The sequence below is a fragment of the Mesoplodon densirostris genome, chromosome 2, assembly GCF_025265405.1.
Source record: "Mesoplodon densirostris isolate mMesDen1 chromosome 2, mMesDen1 primary haplotype, whole genome shotgun sequence".
NCBI lineage: Eukaryota > Metazoa > Chordata > Mammalia > Artiodactyla > Ziphiidae > Mesoplodon > Mesoplodon densirostris.
In genome coordinates, this window is record NC_082662.1 from 85,702,237 (window position 1) to 85,721,087 (window position 18,851).

General features: G+C 43.7%; 1 protein-coding gene across 5 annotated transcripts in view; it reads left to right on the plus strand.

Annotated features, from left to right (window-relative positions):
• The first annotated feature begins 7,224 nt into the window (after nt 1-7,224).
• The window catches only part of SLC44A3 (solute carrier family 44 member 3), an 84,078-nt gene continuing 72,451 nt past the window's right edge, over nt 7,225-18,851 (plus strand). For 2 of the 5 annotated variants that reach the window (XM_060085465.1, XM_060085473.1), the window contains exons 1-5: nt 7,225-7,251; nt 7,720-7,827; nt 11,183-11,325; nt 13,611-13,747; nt 14,674-14,767. In XM_060085465.1, the coding sequence (XP_059941448.1) occupies nt 7,225-7,251; nt 7,720-7,827; nt 11,183-11,325; nt 13,611-13,747; nt 14,674-14,767 (509 nt within the window). Of the gene's footprint in view, nt 7,252-7,719; nt 7,828-11,182; nt 11,326-13,610; nt 13,748-14,651; nt 14,768-18,851 lie in introns of all 5 variants that reach the window. The other 3 variants (XM_060085495.1, XM_060085484.1, XM_060085504.1) reach the window with 3 other exon arrangements.

The following is an 18,851-nucleotide window of genomic DNA, read 5'->3' on the forward strand; positions in this document are numbered from 1 at the left end:
AAATGCCATCTGGGTTGAGTGCCAAACAAGGGCCCAATATCCACAGTCCCCAAGTCAATTAGCTAATTCATGGAATAGCACAGGTGCACTCTCCCTATTTGTTATATTGATAAATTAACAGAGGTCTGTTTCACATTTCATTGTTAACCTCAGCTTTTAAAAATTACATAACACTAGCTAGAGGTTATTGAAACTGTCTTGAGCCAAGATATATGGTAGGCATAGAATAACAATTTTCCAAATTAGCCATTGTTATCTCCATTTTAAAGATGAGGAAACAGGCTTATAGAGGATAAGAAATTTGTCCAAGATCACACAGCAAGTAAGTGTCCAAGCTGCATTTCAAACTACTGAGTCTGTCCAACCCCAAAGCAAAAGTGATTCCTAGATAACTAAATAATGCACCACTTTCAATTCACTTGTGTTCAGTGATTTTGAACATTCTCTACAGGTAATCAATTCACTTCAGATTCATAAGTTCATAACATATTGAATGTCTTCCATTCTAAGACAATATTAAGATTTAATGAGAGGCAACATCGTTTTGATAACAGCTTTCAGGGGGCATAAAACTCTACAGTAAATCCATATGTTGAGTGAAAGATGCATCACAATTTTGGAAATGTGAAAGGAAGGGAGGGAGGGAGGGAGGAAGTAAGGAAGGAAGATGGGGAAGAGATCTTAGAATTAGCGGGGAAAAAAACATGCTACAACTTACCGCTGGTTTGACTATGCAGCCATTGGCTTACAGTGCCACCTGTTGTAAGAAAGTGGCAACGGCATCGGCCCTCAATACCAGGGCTTTGAGGTTATAATCTCTTTATTACCCCAAGTTTCTAACAGAGTGAGTGCCAGTATCAGGTATAATATGTGGCTATGGAATAAAGGTGAAATTAAGAATAAATATAAATTGTTAAAGGAGTAAAACTAAGGACTATGGAAGAAAAAAGGATAGCAACATAGGGAGGAGGTATCACATCACCAATCATCGTGTCATTAGTATCTATCTCTTATTACGCACCGAGTATTTTGCATATGTTATCTTCAAACTATTTTAGTTATGATCTGTCTGACACAGACTTGTCTTTTTTTCTTTTTTCAGTCTTTCAAAGAATAAGCTTTTGGGACTTCCCTGGTGGTCCAGTGGGTAAGCCTCCACACTCCCAATGCAGGGGGGCGGTGTTCAATCCCTGGTCAGGGAACTAGATACCACATGCTGCAACTAAGGGTTCGCATGCCGCAACTAAAAGTCCGTGTGCTGTAACTAAGAAGTCCCCATGCCACAATTAAGAAGCACACATGTCACAATTAAAAGATCCCGTATGCTATAATGAAGACCTGGTACAGCCAAAATAAATTAATTAATTAAATAAGTATTTTTAAAAATAAAAATAAAATAAAATTTCTTCATCTATTAAAAAAAGAATAAGTTTTTGTTTTTACTGACCATCTCTATGATATTTTCATTTCTACTTCACTTATTTCTGCTCATCTTTGTCATTTGCTTCCTTCTACTTACTTTGGGTTCTTACTTTCCATACCTCTACCATGTAATTTTAAATCACAGAATTTCAGAGCTGGAAGGAGACAGAACGTAGCCCTCGTCTCTCATTTTTACAAAGAGGCCCAGAGGGAAAGAGCACTTGCCTAAAATCCTACAGCTGGTAACAGAGCTTCCACATTCTCCATCCACTGCTTCTCCCCTCACACCACCACTCTCCCACTCCCTTCTCTCTCTCCTTTCCTGTTCCTCTTTCCCCAGCCGAGAAGAGAAAAGGGTAAGATTTTTGGATTGATAAAATTCAGAAGAAATAGGCAAATGTCTCTCTCAAAAGAGTTGCATGTAAGAACTTAAAAATCAGAGCACATTTGTGTTGGTGGATTTTTCCAACCAACAACACAACGTGGCCCGTTTAATGCAAAGGGACAGGTTACCTGTTGAATGAGAAGACAGAAGCGTCACAGGTAATCATATACAGTACAATCTTATAAAACAAAATTCAATCTGCCTTCTAGAAGTGTATGCTTGTATCAATTAAAAATTCTGATATTTATATCAGATATTTGGCAAAAAGCAAAAATAGACAGTATCTTAATGAATCAGGTATTGGTGTCAGAATGCAAAGGTAGTCTTATATTTCAGGTTAAACAGATGAGGACTTCTAGCCGTAAAATGTATTGCATTGTGCATAAAAAGCACTGGCCCTGAACCGGTTAAAAGGAAGGAAGCTGAAGTTTGACTTCTGGGCTCCTGTCCTGCCACCCCTGGGACTTCAGAAGCCCTGGTGGCTTTGAGGTCTGGGTCTCTTCCTCCCTCTACCAAGACCTTGGATAAGAAAGGCTCTGATGTTAGTCATTCGCATTAGTAGGGAGATATTGCTCAAATGCCCTCTCCAGGGCCATTTGTATTTGAAGTTTTCCTTCAGTGTAAGCTAAAAGGCTTTCTTGTCTAAGAAATGTGAGGAAGCATTGATCAGGTAGGTAGGTATGGGGAAGGAGGGCTTTCCAGGTGCTTGAAAATAATTCCATCCGTTCTAAGACCCTGAATATTTCAACACAAGTTAAGTTTGCCATGTCCTCCAAAAATGTATAGTCCCTAACAGCACTTCCCAAAGCAGTGTTATAGTTGTTCACATACACACACACACACACACACACACACACACACACTGTGGTCCAGTCTCTGATACACTGGTGCACAGTGTGATGCTCCGAGAGGGGTGTAGAGAATACTTCCAAAACGTATCCAACCACGGGACATCTCCTTCAAGTAGCATCTGCAGTGGGTAAATAATGTCACCCCCTCCCCCCAAAATAAAGACGCATCTACCTGGAACCTCAGAATGTGACTTTACTTGGAATGAAGATAATTAAGGTAAGAATCTTGAGATAAGGTCATTCTGAATTGACTCGGGTGGGCCCTGAATCCAATGATGGGTGTTCTTACAAAAGACAGAAAAAAGACACATGGCGACCCAGAAAAGAAGGCCACGGGAAGAGAGGCAGAGATTGGAGAGATACAGCCACAAGCCAAGGGACACTAAAGCCACTAGAATCTGAAGGGAAGGGTCCTCGCCTTCTAGAGCCTTCGGAGTGAGTATGGTCCTGCTGGTACCTTGATTTCAGGCTTCTAGGCTCCAGAACTGGGAGAAAATAAATTTCTGTTGTTTTAAGCTACCAAATGTGTGGTAATTAATTGAAACAGCCCTGGGAAAGTAATACAAGGCCTAATGTTGCTCAGAACACGCAAGAGGAATCAGGTCATAAACTTCCTTCCGCTCAGTCTCCAGCCCCATCAAAGAACCATTCTGAAGGCTTTCCTATGGCTCTGCCGTTAGAACTCTCAGTATCCATCATAAGACACAGAAAGAAGGAAATGGTTTCTGAAGACCTGCATGGACATGAAAGGCTTTGGCAAGAGGTGTCCTAGAGACAGGTACAAACGCTTGGTGAGGGGAAGCAGGAAGTGTCTCAAAGTCATTCATAGGATGGCTCTGCGCCGCACAAATATAGAAATCTGGGAGGTAAGAGATATGATTACTACACAAATAACATTACAATCAGACTAAGTGAAAGTGGTGGGACAAAGGAAAGCCAACAAATGAGACCAAGCAGTCAGCCCCTAGCAGCACAAGCATTTTATCTTCAACAGAATTTGAGAACTTGGGAATCTGATTGTCCTGCTCTTCCACATTACAGTCAGAAAGTCTGTGCTTAGGGCCTCCCTGGTGGCGCAAGTGGTTGAGAGTCCGCCTGCCGATGCAGGGGATACGGGTTCGTGCCCCGGTCTGGGAGGATCCCATATGCCGCGGAGCGGCTGGGCCCGTGAGCCATGGCCGCTGAGCCTGCGCGTCCGGAGCCTGCGCGTCCGGAGCCTGTGCTCCGCAACGGGGGAGGCCACAACAGTGAGAGGCCCGCATACCGCAAAAAAAAAAAAAAAAAAGAAAGTCTGTGCTTAAATTGATTAAGCCTGGGAAGAACCAGCCTCAATTTTAAAACCAAGCATGAAAAAAAAAAAAAAAACCCAATTATGAGTGAAAAAGTTCCAAATAACTCTATACCATATACCACCATTTTTATAACATCCCCTGAAAAGCAAACTAAATTATAAGGAACAGGATAATGTGAGATAAGTAGGCTCAAGCAAGAGATTGATAAACAAAATTCAGAACATTGGTTTCCTCTGAGATTGAAGGTTTGGCAGGGGTGCATTCAAGGAGGGACATCATGGTACTAGTCTAGCTCTGAGATTGGCTGGTGGACTCTGAGTGTTCATGTTAACATGCCTTAGAACTCGCACATGAGAAATATGTAACATATATATGTTACATACAATTTTATTATGCAACACTTGATACATACAAAAGAATACATTAACACAATGTAATTTAATATATAGAGCTTTTTGTCATAAAAAAAATAACCAAACTGAAAGCCCCTCGGGCTTGAGGACAGCTGTGTTCCAAGGACCACATTTCGTTGGGAGCCTGGAGGCTGTACTATCTCACTTCCCCACGAGAGTTTTCTCACTTGATTCTTGCTGTCCTCACCAAGCCCAGCCCCAAGATTGTCACTCTTGTTCCCGGCTCTGCTGAGGTACAAGGAGAACACAAGCCCCCCTTCTTCAAGTCCTCTGAGCACAACCAGGGCAGGGCAGCATTCTCTAAAAGCTGTCCTACAAAGTGAGGGTGAATGGGAAAGATATAACCACAGAAGGACAAGCAGCTCCTTGGTGTGGCAGGCCGGGCCCGACACTCTCTGCCGTTAGACTCACCACACCCTCCTTCCCTCGCTCACACTCCTCCTCCAATCATGCTACACTGCTTGGGGTTCTCTGTGTGGTTCCATGCAGCCAGGCCTCTATCCCTGCTGTGTCCCCTGCCTGGAATGCCCTCCCTACCTTTCTGTGCCTCGCCATCTCTTACTCATCCTTTGCCCCTCCACTCAGGCAGCCTTTCCCAGGAAGGCTTCAGGAAACATCACGCTGGGCAAAGAACCCTCATCACGTGTCTCATATCTCATCACCAACCCCCAAGTAAGCGTGACCTTGAAGGGCCAAATCTTCCTGCTTGGTGTTTGTGCCCCTAGGGTTGGCCAAGTCCTGGTACAAAGTAAATGCTTAGTCAATCCTTGCTGAACAGAGATGGGCTAAAAAGAATCAAGGTCCCAGAGACCAGATTTCTGTCCAAAGATTTAAAGGAGAAATGAAAGACTTTTCTGAGCCTCCAACTCTTTCATCCTGAAATTACCTCAACCCAGCTCCAAAGGGCTGAGACTCCCTTGCACACATACCTTCCTTGGCTCCCTTCTCCCACCCCCTTCCCTATCTCATAGCCAAATGGCCCCTTGCAGCCCCCTTATCTGTCAAGTGCATCTTGAATCATTCCTGGACCAACTACAAAGACCAAAGTTCAAACCCAAGACCCCTTGTATCCGTCTTACTTCTGGCTTCCAATCTGAGGGATGAGTCTTCACAACTGACAGGAAAGGCAAGAATGATGAAAGGTCCCGCAGGCCTGGGTTGATGGTCCTGGCCCCTCTGGAGCCTCTACTAATTGCCTCTCTAAGGTGAGCCGTAATTCCTGGAAGGGAAATTGCTTTATCCATTCCAACATCACAGTATTTTAACCATAGAGTGTCAGGCTCTGGTTCAAAGCATGCTGGGAACTCAGCCACAGGAGCTGGTGAGGAAGGGAAGGAAGCTTGAGGAAACGTGGAATGAAGGCTGGGAAACCAGACCTTTCCCAGGTGCTGGCCCCAGAGCACAGCATCAATAAGACACACCAGCTGAAGCTTAGCTCAAGCCTTAATCTGCACCTGGAGTACCTGACCCAAAGGGTAATGGTCAGACACTTGAAAGCAAAGCAGGCAATTTGAGTGGTTCTAGTTGCATCCCTGGCTGGACTGGGACAGGAGCAAGGGTCCAGGATCTTTGGCTAGAAGTTAAGGAAGGTGCCAAAGCGTTGGATTAGAATATCAGGAAAGACAAGTGTGAGAATCCTGAGAAACCTAGGGACAGATTGGCAAAAGAGGCAGCATGAGGGAGGGGATGAAGAGATTCACGTAGAAGAGGAGAAAATGTTACGACCAAAGTGCTACAGAAGCACTGAGGGCCCAGATGGGGTCGGAGAGGAGACTGAGGGGGAGGGAAACCATGAGAGCCGGCACCTTGGCTATGCTAATAGCCAGACACAACCATCCTAAGGCCCAGCAGGGAGTGTTGCTCCTGAGGAATGGATGGGCTCAGGTTGAGGGAGTAGGGAGTAAAAAAGGAGAGAAGGCAAATATGTTCAATAACAGGTACATGCATACAGTGTTAGAAGCTTCCTATGTGGAGACTAGGAGGTGGCACGCGTTGTTATTTTCTCTCTCTGTGTGTGTAACATATAAAAGTAGAAAAAGTAATTTAACGGACCCCCATGTATACTGCCCCCAACTTCAGCAAGTATCAATTGATGGTCCATCCTCAGACTCCCCAGGCTTTTAATTCTTGTTTTACTTCCTGGAACCCGTGGTTCCTCCAGCTGCTTTAGTTTCTCCAGGTCACGTGTTATGGGAGAGAGCCAGCAGCCCCTGGCCACCATCCTGATAGAAAGCGGACCACCGCGACAACTCCTCGAGTCTCGTGGCGGGGTCCAACTCCTAGCTCTACAGTTTTCTCTCTGTGTGTCCCCGAGCAAGTCACATGGCTGCTGTCCGTGCCTCAGTTTCCCTCATCTGTAGACTGGGGATAACGGTAGTTTCTGCCTTTTTGATTGTTTAATAATGTCTTAAAGCAGTTAAAACAGAATCAGGGGCAGGGTAAGGGCACTCACCTGTTAGCTATGTAGATGTAGTTCAGCACCCCACCCTGGCCCGCCCTCTGGAAGGGTTTGTTGAGACTTTCGGCTTCCTGCTCACTGCGGTGGCCGCCGGCTCATTACGCCCCAGAGAGGACGCGCCCAGGGTCGTGGCGGGGCCAGCGGGGACCTCGCGCTTCAGCGGGCGACACGGGCTTCCCGGGCGCCGCATCGCGAGGAGGTTGAAGCGGGCGGCCCGGGTGCTGGCGGGGGCCGGAGGCCGGGGGCCCCTCGGGGCAGCACCCGGGGCCAAGTCCGTGGCGCTCGCAGGCGGCCGCGGGGCGGCGCTGCGCCCCTTCCCCCCGCTTGACTGCCGGGCCCCGGGCCGGCCCGCCGTGGGCTCTGCGTGGGCTCCCAGTGCGCGGCCCCTGGGGCGGAGCGCAGGATGCAGTGCCTCCGCGCCGAGCACCTGGTAAGGCCTGTACCTGGCCCCGGGGGAGGGACCGCGGGGGAAGGCTCGGGCCCCTCCAAACACCTGCCCTCCCGGACGCTTCCGCCTCCCCGGATCCCCTCGGATCAATACCCACCGCCCTCCCCTCCCCCCGGCGCCGCCGCGTCCTGGGGGCACCTGGCGGGGAGGACCTCGGACCCCACTCCTGGGGCGGAGGTGCGGGAGAGGCTGGCCGCCCAGCACCAACTTGGGGCCGCCTCTAGGGGCACCTCCAGGTAAGCACTCGGCGACTGGGACCTTAACATCCGCTCTGCACAGGACAGGTGTTTCAAAGGCTCCATGAGAGCTTCAGGCGGCCACGTTTAAAAAAAAAAAAAAAAGGAATGGGTTATTCTGAGCAGTCTTCAAGTAAGTTTGGATTCATTTACCAGGTTGGGACCTATATGATTATCCTCTTTTCCTCAATACTCTTCCTTCTTTTTCTGGAAGGTTTCCACGGAGAGAACCCCCAGGCAAAGACAGTGGCGACCTCAGATTTATAGGAAATGCACAGATAAGGCCTGGTTGTTCCTGTTCTTTCTCTTTTGGGCTGGTTTGGTAAGTGTGAGCGCCTGGCAGGGAAGAGACCGGAGTATGTGTGTGTGTCCTGAGATAGCTGTGCCCCAAATGTAAATAGCGTCCCCAGGGCCTTTTCTGGGGAGAAGGCTCCGGGTGGTACGAGGTTAAAGTTTGTGCTTCAGGGAGCAATCTATCTACCAGTACCGCAGGGTAAACAGCAGTTCTCTGAAATTCCTGGCAGGTGTCTCAACCTCCTAGGCTGGGTAAATTGGAGAGGCTGGCTTATGCCTTCTAATGCGAGACTCCATTAGGAAATGAAAACCACCGTTTGCAGTGGGATTGTTATTTAATAGGCCAATATGTGGTCTCATTATCCCAGCTCACTGAGGGGAAGTTCTTTTACCATCTCATCTCAGTCCCCCAAATATTGAAAAAATGTTCCTCTAACAAAGGGAAATCCAGTGTAAGCCTAGAAATATCAATAAATTCTTCTTACTTTAGCTGAGTGTAACGCCCTCTCCATACATTGTGTTTAGCAGCTAATAGGTAAACAAGCCTTTGCTGTAAACCCTCTAGTTTGATAGGTAATGGGATTCCCCCTTCCTACTCTAGTTTCCAGGTGTGTCTGATTGATGGTAGACCTCATCATGCTGTGCCGTTTTTGTCCTGGGAGGGTCTCTTGGAAGCTGAATCTTGTAGCCTTTGTACTTATTTTAGAGTTGTAGGTAACAGCAGAAAAAAGCTCACTCAACTTCTTCAAAGATTATGTTCATGAAATCATCCATTCCAGACTGAGCCATGCAATTTGCTGCATGGTAAATGATCAATCTATAAAGCTGGACAATAGCTATCACATAATTACCTCTGTTGAAGGGAAACAAATTTGAATAAACCCTAAAATATATTTGTTCTTCTTTCCAAGTAAGAAAGGCATTTATTCAGTTCTTGACTTACCCACTGGTTTCTCACAGGCAGATGGGTAACAGGCACAATGGAAGGTTGGTCCTTAAAGGCATAATTGAATGTTCTCTGTTGCTTCTATTATGACCCTTGGAGCTCTTCTCTAGGAGCTGCGAGAAACTGTACCTACAACACCTCCACCTAAACTTGCCCACAGATGCTGGTATTTCTCTCTGGATCTGCTATTGTATAAATGCAGGGAGCAGCTGTTTTGCCAGTACCTGGCAGCTTTGAACTTGGGCTGTTAATGATCTTCCCTAGCCCCTCTACAATTCAAACCTAGTGCAGCACTACCAAACCTTCAACAAACGGCTTTCTGAGGAAAGGATATGTAGATGGCCCATCACAGCCTGAAGAATTAAGAACCATCTGAGAGGTGGTACAGAGCTAGAAACTGCTTTAAATTTATATGTCCTTTGCAAAATAAATCTGAAATGCCCACATTCTCTTTACTGTGTTAAATTTGAATAATGATAGTTCTTCCTTAGGTGACTAGCTTTTAGTACCTTTGCAACATTTTTTTAACCACAGCCAAGATAGCAAGGAGTGCTTTTTTTGCCTCTCTGCTGTTCGGCTTTCTGGTCTTTCTTGTGACATCCTGACCAGTGACAAGGTACATGCGGGATGGGATTATTGATGGCGCTGCCCTGAGTTAGGGCTAGACAAAGGAGGTTTGGGGTGAGGGGGCAGAATTCTAAGCAGGGACAGTCTATTATAAACAGAAAGAGCGCCAGCCTTTCTTTATATGTGCGTAAGACACAGAACAGAACAGCTCAAATCCTGGACCATCTCTGCCTCTACTACCTCTCCAGTGTCGTCTCCCACCTTGCCTTTTCTTATTCATCTTTCAAGACTCCTTTTTCTAGATCTCCCCTAGTACAGTTGACGGTGACCTCCTTGATAACCCCACCATAACTGCTATACACGCCTACTGTTCGGAATTGCAATTGTGTGTTTGAAATTGGAAAAAACTTTTGATGGTTTAAAGTAGTAGTAGTATGACAGGGGCTCAGGATTACCCAAATCTGTTCCCCCCAGAACCCCCCCCCCCAAAAAAAACCTTCCACTCCTCCCCACAAGCTTCCCAAGGGGGACATTAACATAAAGAATGCTGATAAATGGGAAATATCACTTCATTATTAGATCTCTGGTGAGCTGGGCAAAAGCCCAGGACTCCTTTCCTCCCTCTAAGTCCAAAACCAATCAGGATCTGACCACACTCCAGAAGGAAGGGCAGGAGGGCAGCACTCAGGGGCTGGGTCAGCCTATCACCTCAGCCACATGGGCCCACGGTCACACCCAGGGCCACAGCCTCAGAGTAAAGGGTAAGGGGTCTGTCCACCGGCAAGGGTGAGCCACTCGCCCTGGAGTTTGACCTCAAGACTGAGGGGGTGCTAGCGGAGTAGGAGGGGCAGAGAGCCTCCTTCCCCAGGAGGCCAGCTATTTATAAGCCCTGAGCCCTGCCTGTCTTCTAGGCCGAGTTCATCAGGGGCAGGGGTTCGGTTGTGTTTGTTTCTATGTCCCTCAGCAACAGAGTCTCTAGCACACACTGGGCACTTTAAGACTGTTATTTTGATTCCTAAATTAGTAATGAATGTAGAGTATCTGAAACATATTTGACTTTGGGACAACGTACCTTTGGAACATATGATACCAGTGCTATAGATTCCAAGTATTAAATGGTATTCTACACATTGTAGATTGAGAAACTTACAACACTAAGCTTATGTTATGGGAAGATACAGACTCAATCCGAGTAGAGGGCCCGTCAATGCATATTAAGGGAACAGTCGTTTGAGCTGACTATTTTAAATAGTCCACATTCATTACGGAATTGGACAAAAGTGACTATAGATTGCATGATGTTCTTGTCCAGCAGAACTCCTGAGACTCTTTATCTTGTGTATTTTTAAGAACTTAACTCCAAAACACCATTTTCTCACTTGTTATGGACAGAGGGTTAGAATCCCCTAAATACAAGACAAAAAGAAAAGTTGAGGGAGGTGGAAGGAAGTAAGGGTTCGACAGATGGATAGAACCTCAGGGAAGGCAGCATAGCCTTGCTTATGACCTTAGATAAAACAAGAACCTCAAGTGGAAAAAATTGAATTATCCTGGTGAACTTAGGCCAAGAAGAAAAAAATGACAGACTCTTGGAGAAGAAGGTGAGAAGCACAAACTGGTGAGAAAATAGAGAGGAATCTGCTTCAGTGTTTTAGAATGTTCTCCCTCCCTAACCTGTTAAAGCACATACCAGAGGAGCAGCGCGCTAACTGCTCTGATTTGCTGGTATTACTGATGAAGGAGGAAAGTGCAGTGATGCTGGGGAGATTCGTTTCCACCCGGTTCCATTTTATATCAACATCCAAGGATATGGGGGACCGGTTTCCAGCCCTTGGCCAGGCTCTCATGGCGGCTACTTGGGTCTTGCCAGGTGTTCATCATGGGCTACTCAGTGACGGCTGGGGCCACAGGAAGACTCCTCTTCGGCTACGACAGCTTTGGCAACGTGTGTGGCAGGAAGAACTCCCCAGTAGAAGGGGCCCCTCTTTCGGGGCAGGACATGACCCTCAAAAAGTAAGTTTTCAAGTAAGTCCCCAACCTACAGAGGGGCTAGATTTCAAAACTTTGTATAAATTAGTCATTTGAGCCTGGAAACTTTTCCCACTCAAAACTCTGTCCGCCCAACTCAAGAGAGGGAGGCATGTGTGTGGTAGTAAGGACACAGGTTTTAGAATCAGCCAGTCCTAAATTGAAATTGGGCAGAGTACTTAACCTCTCTGAGCTGAGTTTTCATCTTTTTAAACTGATTTAAACTTTTAAACTGATTTAAACTGTTTAAACTTTAAAGTTTAAACTTTTTAAACTTTTCAAACTTTTTAAACTTTTTAGACCCACCTCACAAGGTTGTTTTAAGGATCCACTGAGACACTGCATAAGCTAAGGCTTAATACATGTTAGTTGTCACTATTATTAGCCATAATGTATCAGAATTATGTTACTAATTATACACCATCCACAGTATTGTTTCTATGTGGAAATACCTGAATCCCACCTGAAAATGCTGGGGACCTGTGTCCCACTCCCTCCCCAGCCTACACTCTCAGCTACGGCACTCTCAGCTTTGGTGTCTCACATTTCTCCCACCGACTCCAACACAGAAACAAAAAGGGGAGAGAAGAGACAGGAATCCCCTGAGGGGAGAGAAATCCCTGGCCATGATTTTCTAAGATGGATACAGCTTTTTGTTAATTTCAAGACTTAATAATCAAAAGCAGCTCCTAGGAAGGAAATCTTAAAGGTCTAGATAGGTCCTGAGTATAAGTTTAGAATCACCAAATACAAATCTCCGACCAGGCCTCCTCTACCCCTGAATTTGCTCTTGAAGAGAGGGGCTTTGCACTGCTGAACATGGACTGCCTGAGGGGCATTTCCCCCTGCACTTGTGGGTGTCACTCACAAAGAAGACAGGAGAGGAAGGGGCTCCCCAGATGCACCTGTGCTCCTGTTTAGACATTGTATTCGTAATGCAATGCTGGGAAATAGTCATCCTCTTTGAAATGAAAAGTACATATTTTATTATTCTCAATAGCCAAAAGGTAGAAGCAACCAAGTGTCCATCAGCAGATGAATAAATAAACAAAATGTGTATATATATATATACTGGGATATTGTTCAGCCTTATAAAGGAAAGCAATTATGACACACGTTACAAGATAGATGAATCTTGAGGATATTATGCTAAGTGAAATAAGCCAGTCACAAAAAGATATTTCATGATTCCACTTACATGAGATATCTAGAGTAATCACATTCATAGAGACAGAAAGTAGAATGGTGGTTGCCAGGGTTTGGGAGTGATGAATTATTATTAAATGGGTACAGAGTTTCAGTTTTGCAAGATGAAAAGAGTTCTGGGTGGTAGTGATTGCTGCACAGCAATGTGAATGTTCTTAATGCCACTGCACACATAAAAGCTTTAAGATGGTAAAATTTTATGTGTATTTTACTACAATTTTTTAAAATTAATAAGTAGAATAAAGTACGTATTTACGTATTTATCATACACCTAGGAAATCTGTTCCCCCGTCTCCTGTTACACCACCCACCTTTCTCCCAACCCCAATTGGAGGAAAAAGAAGCTTCTGGCACCCCTTCTCCATTCCCTCCCCTGGAGGACTGCCTACAGGGCTCTTGGTCTGACATTCCTCTGCTCTCAGCAACCCGGTTAAGTGTAGGGCATGGGCCTGAGAGCTGCCACTGCCAACCAGCATGTGACCCTGTTAATGTCAACAACCAGTTTTGTTCTTGTGCCCAGTGGCTGGGCAGCTGCAGCAGGAAGGGTCTCATGAGTTTCCTGCCTCAAACTGGGAGGCAGGGGGAGGGGTAAGCCTTTAATTCACAGCCTCAGTCTCCTCCTCTCCACTTCTCACTTCCCTGGGTTCAGCTATTCTCTGAGGTATAATTGAACACTGTTGGGTGCAAATATGCTTTCTGTGGACTTCATGAGTAGTTCATGCACTGGCCTCACCTAGCAAACCAGGGACAGTTTAATCCGTCCTTTCCCTTCCTCAGTGACTTCCTTGGAGAACTCCCTAGCGTTAATCAACGTCCCAGAAAATGCTGAATCTGGAAAAGGGAAGTTTTGTTAACATTTGAATATGGTTCCCAAGCTGTACAACTCCATAGATGAACCCAGGTAGGCATAATACATGTTAAATTATGTGGAAGTATTTGATGATGAAAGTTTGCCTTAATTATTCCTACATTTGATAGCATGTGGATATTTTTAAGTCCCACAATCAAACTCAATGACAGGAAATGCTCTACGACATTCTTCTCCTGTTTCATTTGTCTCCTAGACACGTGTTTTTTATGAATTCCTGCAACCTGGAAGTCAAGGATGTGAGGTTCAGTTCCACCATTCTCTGTGTGTCCAGCTGTCCTGAAGAGCAGCTTAATACCCTGGAAGAGGTCCAGCTCTTTGCAAACACCAGTGGTAGGTACCGAGGGATGGGGTACACTCTTCCTTCTGAGGCTGGGGACCACAGCAGGGTAACCTGTGCAGACCTAGATAACTTGCCCTGCCCTGGCTTTCTCTGCAAAACTGGAAATTGTCCTTCCTGTGGGTGCCTCTCCTTGTGTAGGAAGGGCCATAAACATTTTCTTCTGAGTTGTTCAATTTTATTCAGGTTTATCTGGAATTCATCTGAAACCCTAGCTGTTCTCTGCTAACTGCCAGGGACTGGTCTGCCGTAGAGAGCGGGAGGAGACAGCAGACATTTAGGGCCCAAAGGCAAGGTCAGATGGAGGTCAGAGAGCTCTGTGCACTTGGCACATCCAGTCCTAGAGAGGCACCCACAGGCTTTGGGTTGAATTGCCGACAGGCATGTTCTTTCATTAAGATATTCGGGCCATGGATAGTTTCACTGACCAGTGGGATAGCCTTAAGCTGTTCCAAAAGCATTTGTGTAACTTGCTCTGAGCCTGCTTTTCAGATTTATATTTTAAGCGTTAGATAAGCAAAGGAAAGTAAAAAGAAATTCGAGACAACCCACTGCAAATTTCATCTGACTATGAAATGGGGTGCCAGAGTTTTAAAAACTGTTTGCAAGGCTGGGTTAAAAATATGAATCCTATATAATAATTCATCTTCCTATCGTTTTAGTACCTATCATATAACTTTCAGTTTTGAATTTGGCATTTTGGAGAGAGAAAAAGAGAGGACCTAGCTCAGTCTCAGTTTTGATGCTGATTCTTTTTGTCTTAGGTCATCCAGAGACCTGTTTTCTAAACCTGAGTGATTTATTCTGGGTTTTTTTTTTTTCCAGTTTGGTACAATGACTATGGTTTCCTTACTGGCTCCCCTAGAAAGATGAGCACAATGTAGGAAGGTGGTACAGTCTGTGTGTCTTCTGCTTCCAGGGTCCTTCCTGTGTGTTTATAGTTTGAATTCCTTCAACTACACCCAGAATCCAAATGCAGACTCGCTGTGCCCCAGGCTACCAGTTCCTCCAAGGTAAAAGCTTCCATACATTTTCCTTATCCATTAACAAAAGTTATTGGGTACTTGGTGGGAGGCTGTTACTCTTCTGGGTATCACAGAAAGCAGCGCAAAGGAGATATCCAATAGAGCCCCTGCCCGCAGGGAGCTTACGGTTTACAGAAGGCCAGGGATAAACAAGGAGGGGCTATTTGCAATATACATATTGGCTTAGGACAATGGATTAGAAACCAGGCTAAATAAGGAGAAAACTCAACCAACAGTAAAAATACACGTAGTCTTCAAATGACAACCCTGGAGCTAGCAAAGAAGTACTATATGAATTATTACCAAATGAATGATTTTATAAAGTAGTTGGTGTGTTTTTTCTACTCCAGCTATTTATTACAAAGTAGAAATCATTTACTTTTGCTTTTTTATTGCAACCAGACATTGTTAGTTTTTTTAGCTCTAGATTTCTCCATAAGAAACAGGCCTTGGTAGACAAGGCCAAATGAGTCCACACCTTTCTTCTCAATGAGAATAGAAAACAGGTCCTTCTCAAGAACACCACTCAGCGAACTGCTTTCAGTGTCTTATTCATCCCAATCAACTAGGGCAGTACTTGGCACAGAGGAGGGTCCCTGTAATTAAAGTTGTAATGGTGAAGCAGTAGTTGCACTGCCATGGTAAATGGCTCACATGTGAGCCATTGAGAAGACTAAGGGGAAAAATGCAATTAATAATCATTGCCACCATCAAGATGCTGAGATGTACTGAAGGAGGACTTGGGTTTATTTTGCATTACCATTCTTTTGAAAATTGTACATATGTTTACAGTGAATGAGACCTCTGTGCAAAATCCCTTCAAGATAATGACAATTTAAGTAGAACCAAGGCATCACGCCAACCCCCTACTATAGTGTTCATCAAACTCGTGACTGGGATTCACAGTAAGACATGTATTACATCACAACCCCAGTATACATACCTTCATACATACTTCTGTATTTGGAACAGACATAAAAGTCTCACAAAACAAGACTTCCTCTTACTGCATATGATTCACACTAATAGTTTCTATTCTATTTCACTTTTTTAAAAAGTAATCTATTTCATAATCTTCTAACAGGTTGCAAATGCAGCTTGAAAAATTCTGAGATAGCAGGTGCTAAAAAATGAGATTTTAACAGAATAGGAGGAAGAATATAGTTAACCATCCTTGGGCCCTTCTTTTCTAAAATACATACTTTGTGTTATAAGTAACTGAAAGAGGGGAGAATTATTTCCAGAGGAGAATACCATATCATTTTTCTATAATATCTTATTTTTTTAATTCTGATTTTTGTTAGATGTCATAAGCATGTCTCAATGAAACATAACTAAATCCAGGGGAAAAAACCAAAATGCTGTAGTAACTTGAAAGAAAATTATTTAACAGGCGGAGAGAATTTTTTTTAACTTTATACCCTTTGACCAACATCTCCCCTTTTCCCTCCCTCCCCTGTGGTGACTACCATTCTGTTCTCTGCTTCTGTGAGATTAACTATTTTAGATTCCACATATAAGTAATGTAGTGCAGTGTTTGTCTTTTGAGAAGGATTTTTTAAAGAACACTATTTGTAACTGGACCCACAGAAGGAATTGAAAGAGAATAGAATTTTTAAGGCTGTAATTTAACCAGAGTTGGATAAACTCTCCTCTTACTGTAAATGGGATGGTAACTGTAATTCCATGGGAAGCTTATATCTTGATATTGATGATGATAACAAACATCTATTGAGCTCTGATACTTGCCAGGTACTTTTCTAAGCTCTTTACATGTATTAATTTACTTGGACCTCATAAAACCTCTGTGTTGTGGATATTGTTTCAACCCTATTTTACAGCGGAGAAAGCTGATGCAGAGGTAGGTTAAGGTTGCACACGTGGAAGAGCTGGCATTCAAACCCAAACAGCGTCCATATTTGTTCCTATGACCCAAAACAAACAATCAAGACTTCATTGGTTTTATTTTGCCTGACAAATGGCCTCCTTAGGCTCACACCAAGCTTGGTGGGGGGTGCGCATTGGGCCGGGAGGATGGTCCTGTACACTGTGTCCTCGGGGCACCATCTTTTCTACCACTCAAGCCGATCCTACTCCTTTCACCCCTTAAATGCAGACCTTTCCAACACTAACTTTTCAAGTGAAGACAAAACTGCTGATTGACTGGCTTTTCTTGGATGGAGTTAGGGAGATAGAAATAGGCTCCAGGGCTCCATTTCCTTTTCCTACACAAGCAAGTGGTTGTTTTAAGATGGAAATTATCATATTTATCATGGAAGAGCAGTGCCAAGAGTGAAAAGCTTGAAAACATGAGAAGTGTGGCTATACGGCCAAAGCACATTTTCTAAATACCTCTTTTTGACTAAGCCAATTGTTTCTTCTTTCTGGGTTGGTCACGTGAGGTATAACATACCCTTTTAGAGCATGACTGAATATCAAGATTTGTATACCCAGGAATGAGCTTCTAAGAGCAGTGAAAAAAATACTGCAGAAGATAACAAGCAAGCATATCTTTTTCCTTTTGGTGTTCAGTGTAATATTTGTATTTTGAGTCCCCCATATATTTAAAATGTAAAAGGCTTGGGCTTTTCCCTCCAGTAAATTCTGTTTCTAGCCTCTCACATTGGTGCCTGTGCATGTCACTGCATTGTTTGCTTGAATAAATTCCATATATGAGTCACCTAAATATACAGTCAGCTCTCCAAATTACTTCCAGCATATCTGAGTGGGTTTGCTGGTGGGGAGAGGAAAAGCAGAAGTGGGGAAGAAACCACAGTTTGTGGCCAATAGACACATCCCCTGCCCCAGCTAATGAGGTACTCCATAGGCAGCTACCTGGTCAGCCACCTACCAGCTAGCTGGTCACCAGGGGTGACCCACACTTTACATGCCTCTCTCCATCACTCTCCGGGGTAAGATGGGTCATTCTTTACCAGTACAGGGAAGTAAAGTGCCTAAAAAGCACCATGTTTAACAAACTATGTTGACAAAATTAAGCTCTTAGGGAAAATTATGTTTGGGGAAAAATAAAATGACATTGAATCTATATATCTGAACTTATTTTTCAGAAACACTAAATGAAAGTTCAGAAAACGTTTTCTTTCAAAACAATTCAGATTCTTTGGTATTAAGACTGTTTAGTAAAAGCAAAGAAAAAGGAAAATAGAGGTTTAGAAATTGGAAAGCAGGAGATAAAATTATTACTCTGTAGGTGGTAAGAAAATTAAATGAAAAGCTACAAATGACAAGAAACTTTGGTGGCAGGGAACAAGATAAATATACTGAAATCTGTAGCATTCATATGTTTTTTGAAAAGACTCCTTTTACCATAGCAAGAAAAAGCACCTACAAAAACACAAAAGTGCCTAGAAATAAATTTAACAAGAAATGTACAAGAGCCACAGGAAGAAAACTTTCATATTCCTGAGCTACAAAGAAAGCTTGAACAAATCAGAAGACAGAAATTGTTCTTGACAGTATGACTCAACATTATAAAAATGTTACTTCTCCCTACATTATTAAGATGTTATTTCTGTCTAAGTTGAGCTATAGGTTTATCATGATTAAAATAAAAATAATAGCAGGAATTTTTCAGTAGCTGGATAAGCTGATGTAAGTTTGTAAGGAAAAAAGTTTCTTAAATGGCCAAGAAAAATCTGAAAAAGAAAAACAATGAAGGAAAACCAGCACTTCCAGTTTTTAAAACAATGTTTAATAATTAAAATGCTGGGTACTAGTTCATATGTAGAAAGATCAGTGAAAGATATTATATAATCCAGGAATAGACCCAAATTCTTATAAGAATTTAGTAAATGATAAAAAAAAAAAAAGGAATCTCAAATCAGTGACAAAAAGATGGACTATTCAACATGTAGGTTGGGACAGCTGGGTAGGCATCCAGAGGGAAGAGCTGGATCTATACCTCATGGCTTATATGGATAAATTCCAAATGGATTAAAGATGTTAACTTATAAAGTGAAACCAGGAAGTACTAGAAGGCATGGGAGAATTCTCTTATAGCCTGGAAGTAAGGAAGGCTTCTAACCATGACTTAAAACTCAGGAGGCATAAA